The sequence below is a fragment of the Electrophorus electricus genome, chromosome 22 (assembly GCF_013358815.1).
Source record: "Electrophorus electricus isolate fEleEle1 chromosome 22, fEleEle1.pri, whole genome shotgun sequence".
NCBI lineage: Eukaryota > Metazoa > Chordata > Actinopteri > Gymnotiformes > Gymnotidae > Electrophorus > Electrophorus electricus.
This window is the reverse complement of record NC_049556.1, coordinates 4,538,670-4,547,432: the sequence shown is the minus strand read 5'-3', so window position 1 is coordinate 4,547,432 and position 8,763 is coordinate 4,538,670. Positions and strand designations below refer to the sequence as shown.

At 49.1% G+C, this 8,763-nt stretch overlaps 2 protein-coding genes across 2 annotated transcripts in view; both read right to left on the bottom strand.

Moving 5' to 3' along the window:
- Nucleotides 1–4,326, bottom strand: part of LOC113591314 (formin-binding protein 1) — a 68,453-nt gene extending 64,127 nt beyond the window's left edge. Inside the window, exon 1 of the mRNA XM_035521194.1 lies at nucleotides 4,077–4,326. Within this exon, the coding sequence (XP_035377087.1) occupies nucleotides 4,077–4,100 (24 nt within the window). The 5' untranslated portion in view covers nucleotides 4,101–4,326. The remainder of the gene's footprint in view (nucleotides 1–4,076) is intronic.
- A 546-nt stretch (nucleotides 4,327–4,872) lies between these two features.
- cdk9 (cyclin-dependent kinase 9 (CDC2-related kinase)) lies at nucleotides 4,873–8,501 on the bottom strand. The gene is made up of 8 exons (XM_027031782.2): nucleotides 8,394–8,501; nucleotides 8,099–8,212; nucleotides 7,721–7,802; nucleotides 7,536–7,626; nucleotides 7,208–7,374; nucleotides 6,876–7,047; nucleotides 6,604–6,752; nucleotides 4,873–6,450 (listed from the first exon to the last, which is right to left on the bottom strand). The coding sequence occupies exons 1-8, from the start codon at nucleotides 8,432–8,434 to the stop codon at nucleotides 6,085–6,087; spliced, it is 1,182 nt and encodes a 393-aa protein (XP_026887583.1). The 5' UTR covers nucleotides 8,435–8,501; the 3' UTR covers nucleotides 4,873–6,084.
- Nucleotides 8,502–8,763: the final 262 nt, after the last annotated feature.

Here is an 8,763-nt window from a genome sequence, read left to right as displayed (position 1 = left end):
CTAGAGCACTACCACTGTGTAGTCTAGAGCACTACCTACATAGACTAGACTACTACCACTGTATAGACTAGAGCACTACCACTGTGCAGTCTAGAGCACTACCTACATAGACTAGAGTACTACCACTGTGTAGTCTAGAGCACTACCTACATAGACTAGACTACTACCACTGTGTAGACTAGAGCACTACCTACATAGACTAGAGTACTACCACTGTGTAGTCTAGAGCACTACCTACATAGACTAGACTACTACCACTGTGTAGACTAGAGCACTACCTACATAGACTAGACTACTACCACTGTATAGACTAGAGCACTACCACTGTGCAGTCTAGAGCACTACCTACATAGACTAGAGTACTACCACTGTGTAGTCTAGAGCACTACCTACATAGACTAGACTACTACCACTGTGTAGACTAGAGCACTACCTACATAGACTAGACTACTACCACTGTGTAGACTAGAGCACTACCACATAGACTAGACTACTACCACTGTGTAGTCTAGAGCACTACCACTGTGTAGACTAGAGCACTACCTACATAGACTAGACTACTACCACTGTGTAGTCTAGAGCACTACCACTGTGTAGACTAGAGCACTACCTACATAGACTAGAGTACTACCACTGTGTAGACTAGAGCACTACCACATAGACTAGACTACTACCACTGTGTAGTCTAGAGCACTACCACTGTGTAGACTAGAGCACTACCTACATAGACTAGAGCACTACCACTGTGTAGACTAGAGCACTACCTACATAGACTAGACTACTACCACTGTGTAGTCTAGAGCACTACCTACATAGACTAGAGTACTACCACTGTGTAGACTAGAGCACTACCACTGTGTAGACTAGAGCACTACCACATAGACTAGCACACTACCACTGTGTAGACTAGAGCACTACCTACATAGACTAGAGCACTACCACTGTGTAGACTAGAGCACTACCTACATAGACTAGAGCACTACCACTGTGTAGACTAGAGCACTACCTAGAGCACTACCACTGTGTAGACTAGAGCACTACCTACATAGACTAGAGCACTACCACTGTGTAGACTAGAGCACTACCACATAGACTAGCACACTACCACTGTGTAGACTAGAGCACTACCACATAGACTAGCACACTACCACTGTGTAGACTAGAGCACTACCTACATAGACTAGCGCACTACCACTGTGTAGACTAGAGCACTACCACATAGACTAGCACACTACCACTGTGTAGACTAGAGCACTACCACATAGACTAGCACACTACCACTGTGTAGACTAGAGCACTACCACTGTGTAGACTAGAGTACTACCACTGTGTAGTCTAGAGCACTACCACAGACTAGCACACTACCACTGTGTAGTCTAGAGCACTACCACATAGACTAGCACACTACCACTGTGTAGACTCTTTTGCATAAGGTGTGTATAACTGTGTGTGTGTGTGTGAGAGAGAGAGAGAGAGAGAGAGCGAGAGAGAGAGAGAGAGAGAGAGAGAGAGAGAGAGAGAGAGAGAGAGAGAAAGCATGATCAGAAGCATTTCACACCAACATAGTTTATATCAGTGGTGTACATACAGTGATTGTGGGTGAAAGTATCATTAGTGTCAGAAGCAGGAGCTTTTGGTCTCTCACACTCACTCACACACAGACACACTCATACACACACAGACACACTCATACCACTTATACACACACACACGTGCACACACACACACACACAAAACTGGATTATGTGCATGTTAAAAAAAGAAGCAAGATGGGAGAGAATAAAGAGAACGATGACGAGAAATGGACGACAGGAATGCGCCTGAAAGAATCAGCACTTGCGATCAATTACATGAACTCTGAGTCACAGAGAGGGAGAGAGAGAGAGTGGGGGGCGCTAAGAGTGACCGACTGATGCTAAGCTCTTTAACAAGAAAACAGAGAACAATGAGCATGAGAAGATGGAAACAATGAGTGAACTGACATGGGAAGGGGGGAGAGAGAGAAAGATGGACAGAATAAAGAGGTGTGAGGAGAGCTGTTTTAACTGCAGACCAAACAGAACAGAGCATGATGGAAATGTCTACTCATTCCAGGCGTGTGTCGCACGCCACCTCACCTCACGGCTCTGCTCGGTATGAAGCCGACTTTGAGCTTCCTCTGCATTTCACAACTATGACATAACAGCCCCACGCAGCCATGTCCATCTACAGTCACTACTTCAGTGAGATGGACTAAAGTGTGTGTGTGTGTGTGTGTGTGTGTGTGTGTGTGTGTGTGTTTCCACAACTGCGAGGACCAAGTGTCCTTGCAAGGATAGTAAAACATAAAATCCCACTAAACACGGGCATTACACTGATCCAGTTTATTTTTAACAAAATGAAGCCTTTTAATTGAATCTAAAGGACTGAGAGCATTTATTTTTATGTCTTGATAATGTTTCAGTTCATCTTGGCCTGGCCATAACGGTTAAAGGTAAGATGGTTTCACATTAGAGCTACAGTGAGGTTTAGGGTTAGCATTAGGAACATTTACTTACACCAAGATTCAGTTAGTTATTACAACAATATATATATATATATATATATATATATATATATATATATATATATATATATATATATATATATATATATATATATATATGTATGTGTGTGTGTGTGTGTGTGTGTGTGTGTGTGTGTGTGTGTGTGTGTGTGTGTGCGTGTGCTGGCTTGATGCCAGGGGGCATCCACACTATGGGTGACTCTTATGGTCATGACATTTATCTTGTCATCCTCTGAGCGCCCATACACCCCTCTCTCTCTCTCTCTCTCTCTCTCTCCCTCCCTCTCTCTCTCTCTCCCTCCCTCTCTCTCTCCCTCACATGGGCACCTCCGGCTGCAACTCATAAAGTAGTCAGACAGGCCAAACTCTAACTCACGCTTGGTTCCTTTTTGACTCCCGTTGACTCTTACAGCCGTGGGACGTAACCTTCTCTATAACTGTGGCTGCTACACTCAGCCTGACAGTTGTTCCGCCGTTCTCCGTCTCAGAACCATCCACTCTGGCATCAGTTTAAACTGGATTCATGTACGGTTTGCACTTCTCAGATCAGAGAAGTTAAAACCCCTAAGCTTCTCCGTGGTGGACGTGTGCTAAGCGACAAGACTCGGTACGGCCGCGACCGATCTGGTGTGTTGGGCCTAACGTCTGTCGCGAATGGACCCATCCCGAACCGTGCAGCGATCACACGCTTCCCGTCCAACACTCCCCTGCACTCCGCCAGCATTCCCCCGGCGCTCCCGACAGCCAAACGACGCCGGCCCGCGGATTACTGTGCCACAAGATCTCTATTACAGATTATAGAATTATCAATTTATAGATTATAGATTTACCGATTTATATATTATATTTATATATTATATATTTATAGATGATAGATTTATATATTAATAGATTTATACTTATCGATTTATAGATTATATATTTAGAGATGATCAATTTTATAGATGTATAGATTATAATTATAGATTTATATATATTTAGAGATTATAGATTTAGATGTATATATTATAGATTATGAATTTAGAGATTATATTTTTATAGACTATTAGATTTATAGATTATAGATGTATAGATTATAGACTTCGTTCGGCTTCTTCCACCGCGTCGACATCGGAAAACAACGTTGTCGCGGCGGGAGGCAGAGAGACCATAACGTTACCGCGGAGAACCGAGGCGCCCGTGAGCGGAACCAGCCCAGAGCAGCGGGGCGTGCGCTCTCTCGTCGGAAGCAGCAGGTTCCGTTGGAGCCACTGCAGCGCTCCGCGCGGTCCTCTCCCCGTTGCAGAGGACCGGATTTAACGGAGCATCTTCAGTCCCGCACCCGCGCCCGTGTTCATCGTCAGGGGCCCGGGGCGGGGGGGGGGGGGGGGGGGGTTGGGGATGCGCTGCAGGCTCGGTGAAGCTGCATAAAGCGCGAGGCAACAAATGCATGCAACCGCAGAAACGGACTCCGTGAATCCTAGCACAGCGCGAGCGGTAAAACGCGTTGCCGAGCCCGAAAGCGCGCGAGGTAGTAAACGCTTCCACCTACCCACAGCTCGGTTCCCCAGCTCATGGTTTCCGCGCGGTCCCCCCGTCGTAATCCACGGTTCAAACGGAGCGTCTCGACTACAGACCACGGCCGCGGGGAAGAGCGTCAGTCTGCGGCGCGTGGGTGGGTATTCGGACTGTCGTGTGTGTGTGTGTGTGTGTGTGTGTGTGTGTGTGTGTGTGGAGGGGGGAGGCGGTGTTCGCACTCTTTCCTGACGAGTGCAGCGCGCGAGCACGTTCGCTTCACCCAGGAAACCAACAGAACCTCATTTCATCTTCCTCAAAACTGCCACGAGCCACAGAAGTACAAGCCCCGTTATCGCACCCGCCGGCGCTCGAGCCCCGAATGACAGCTGCAGGCGCAGAGCGGCGGTAGCTCAACAAGCGGCGCGTTACCGGGCTGGACCCCACATGGCACAAGAGCCGAACCCAACGATTGTTCCGATACTCCTTTTATAAACGTGCAGGTCCGTTTTAGATCGCAATTGTCGCGGTAAGAAAACCTGACGTATTTTTCGTATCGATGCTCATAGACTAAATGTTGCACGGGTTTGTATGCAACACGCGTTAGGTTAATTTTAGTACCTTTTCAGTAAAAGATAGTACGTATTCTTGTGAAGAAAGCAAGAATGAGCTCTCGGAATTCTAAAAGATATTGTGCCATCTGGTGGCCGTGTAGGAGCATTGCATCCGTCAGTCGCGGTCACGTTAAGAGTGAATCACATTTCCCATACTTATTTCACAGCATTATTTTTTAGAACGTTTCAAATCTGATAATCAGGCAACAAATCCCCACGCTGAGTGAATGTGAGAGGTTTATTGGTACTGCACTTACAGGTACCTTCAGCAAATTAAACCAACACAAACTTACAAATAAAATCATTATAAAAAAATTAACTTAACAAAACAGTAAAACTGGAAAATGAAGACTTTAGCAGGGTGGTATTTAAAAAAAAAAAAAAAAAGCTATCTTAAACTCTTCTGTGAGCCCACAGGTACTGTGAGGTTTATTGTGGACTTAACACATGGTTGATTTGTCAAACTTATCCCTTTTACTTTTAATATTCTCATCGAACATTAAAAGAATGCTCAACAGCGACTGCCCTGATGACCTAACTTTTCCGAGGCTGGCAGCAAGCAGTGCCAGGAAAAACTATCCCTGATCAGGGGATTCTGTAGCGAAACTGCACTTTAGTCAGGGATTTCAGTAGTAAATTCAAATGTTCAGATCACTGGCCCTCTGACAGGTATTCCACACGAGAATTGCACGCGAGCATTCCGTGCTTCCCAATCATAGAAAAAATTGCTTTTCTTCTTCTTCTTCTTCTTCTTCTACATTATCTAAAAAAGCAACTTACCCTGACACGTATTCCCATCAAACCCGTTCCTGAGCCAGGGCAGATGGTAGTTATTAACACCAGCACGGCCACGCCGGGCCCAAAATAGCTCAGGGACTCGACGCAAACGTCCATGTGAGGCTGAAGGCGGAATTCCCAGCCACGTGCCTGGAGTTCCTGGGGACTGGCCACCTCGCGCCACACCGGCCCTCGATTTCATGTTGCCGTCCACCTAAACACATCCTTGGAAACAGCCGGACAGAGACGACTAAGCTACGCACAGCGACGGAGAGTTGGGGCCTCTGGGAAGGGCCGGAACGCTGCAAAGGCGGATTCACTGACTCAGGAGCAAGTTTGTTCCACCTGAAGGTTGGCTTACGCTCTGGGAAAAGTCATTTGGCTCGACTGGCCGCCATCCTAATTTAAGATTAAAGTTGTACGAGCAAATCCTAATTTATTGTAGAACTCCTGGTCGAAGCTAGGAACGACAACGCATGTTGGCAGACCAACGAGAAACAATAATTCATGAAAATAATAAACATGTAAATATCACGTCCAAAACGCTACAGGGCAAGGCTGGTTATGACCTCCCGCCCACATGCTCAGCCAATCCGACACATTTGTCTTCTACCTGACCAATCACAGTCTGCCTAAACCTGCCTCGAAGCCAAATCAAAACACCCTGTCGAACTCTGGCTGGCTGGTGGTGGCAGGGTTCCTGCTCTGATTGGCCGGCTGCTGGGGCATGTGTCCTCGCCTTCTGGGCGGGGCCAGATACTCGAACATGGAGGTGTTGTGTGTGGAGAGCATGTTCTTGAGGTCGGAAGGCATGGGGTCGGACCAGAAGAAGTCGTGGTTAAGTGCGTCGTCGCTGTCGATGCGCTGGGCGGGGTCGAGCACCAGGAGCTTGTCGATGAGGTCAAGGGCGTACGGGTCCTTCACGTAAGCCTTCAGGCGGTCCTTCACCTTCCGCTTCTGGCCTTTGGGCAGCTCCATCTTCTGATAAAGCTCATACTTTTTATCCACGCCTGGCCACACCTGAGAGGGGGAGAGAGAGAGAGAGAGAGAGAGAGAGAGAGAGAGAGAGGGAAGAAAGAGTGGTGGAATGACTGAGCTCTCCTAGCGAACAGTTCACGCTCACAGTCAGGCTCTGAAATGTTTCTGATGAGGAGCCAGAGGTGTGTGTGTTACCTCTGCAGTAATGGATCCACACAGCTGGCTGATCAGTGTGAGCTGATGCTGCTCTGTGTTGCCCTGCATGATGGGGCTTCTAGTCCACATCTCAGCCATGATACACCCCGCACCCCACAGGTCGATAGGGGGACCATAATCTCGCTCCCCTACAAACACACACACACACGCACACACAGTACAGACAAATCTCAAACCAGATCACGTCACGTCAAACGTAACCACGGTAAAACAGTAGTCATATTCCCATCTCCAGGATAACCCCCCCCCACCTAGCAGAAGCTCGGGCGGCCGGTACCACAGGGTCACCACGCGGTTGGTGTAACGGTTTCCCTGGCTACTCTTGGCCAGGCTGAACGCTCGCGCGAGGCCAAAGTCGGCCAGCTTCAGGACGCCATCCCGCGTGATCAAGACGTTCGCCGCCTTCATGTCCCTGTGCAGGATCTGGAGCGGGGGGAGACAGGGATCCGATCAGGTTGCGGACGAACAGGGATCCGATCGACACATCAATTTCTACACACGCTCTTTAACCCGTCACACACCTAATGACGCTTTAAAGGACGACAATGCATAACTACATGAAGTCGCCATATAACGCGCTCACCTTGTTCCTGTGTATGTAGTAGAGGCCGTTCAGAAGCATCTGCATGACCTTCTTGATCTCCGACAGCGTGAACTTCACGTTGGCGTTGCTGAGCAGTCCGGCCAGGTCGTGCTCGCAGAAGTCGAACACGAGGTAGATGCTGCCTTTGTAGCGGTTGAACTGTGTGGCTACAGGACGCGCGCACACACACACACACACACACACACACACACACACACACACACACACAGTAAATCAGAGTCAATTACAGCCAAGAGACTGAGCAGCTGTTGTCTAGTGTAGGCTCTCCTAACCTAAAAGGGACTTTCGCACCAGAAACACCACTCACCCTTGGTCCTGCAGATCTCGATCAGGTTCACGACGTTTTCGTGTTTCAGCAGCTGGAGTATCTTGATCTCCCTCAGAGCCGTGATGGGGAACTGAAGAAAAGCACGGCAACAGACGGCGTTAGCGCACGCTAGCCAGCCCGGCAGAAGCGGCCGCCCCGCGCGCATCGGCCAGCTCGAGACTTACCCCTTCTTTCTCGTTCTCCATCAGCACCTTCTTGAGCGCCACCTTCTTGCCCGTCTGTCTGTGCTTGGCCTTGAACACCTCCCTACCGTCAGAATATATTTTGCAATTCAACGTCGCACGAACAGGCTTCAGCTGCGATCCGAGCAATGCGTTTAGCTCGGTCAAAGCAACGCTATTTCAGGTCAGACATTCATGCAGACGCACACCATAGCTAGCTCGCACAGCAACCACACACGACGGCTGGCCAACCTAGAGAAGATCAGCGCGACAAAACATCCGGACCGATGTGAGCTGGCCACCACAGCTAGCGCGACACCGTTTATCCCCGACATTGCCTCACGGGCCTATAATGTGAAGGTGCGGAGTGAGCCTGTTTACCCGAAGGTGCCTTGGCCGATCTTTGCGAGCTTTTCATACTTGGAAAACTCGTCGCAGAACGGGAACTCGACCCCATCGTAGTACTTGGACATGATGGCGGTCTCCCGGTCCGACCTGCACGAGAGCACGGGGTCAACACGTTACACGTAAACATGGGTGCGGCGGCGCCGTTAGGACGACCACGGGGCAGCTGCAGGCCTCCGCCGACGCGGCTAAACGCGCCGAACCACACTGGGATATAAATCGCGACGGCAATAGTCCCCAACGAGTGAAAAAAGGGTGAAAATATTCATACTTGTCGGCCCCGCCGGAGCTTCCGGTTTTGTCTCGCTGCATCCTCGCGCTTCTTCTGTGGCGCGCCACGCGCTTGCACGTCGCCTATAACCAGCAGCGCCGCGCGCCGTCGTCTGCAGCGACCCCGTGCGCGCGCCGTTGGACACCGACTTTGAGAACCAGTGCGGGAACGTCGCTTGCGGTGGTTTTGTCCGCAGAGTTTGCAGTAAAGTGTTTATGCGCAGCTGCGCAGGAGAAGATTGATTAGGAGCTCGTTGAACGATAGCTGTCCTGAGCAAACGTCGACACCTTTTGGTCTGATTAGATTATGCAAAGGGAAAGTGTGAGCTTCTGATGAATTATAATGGACATCTTCACATGGTACCGCAGAT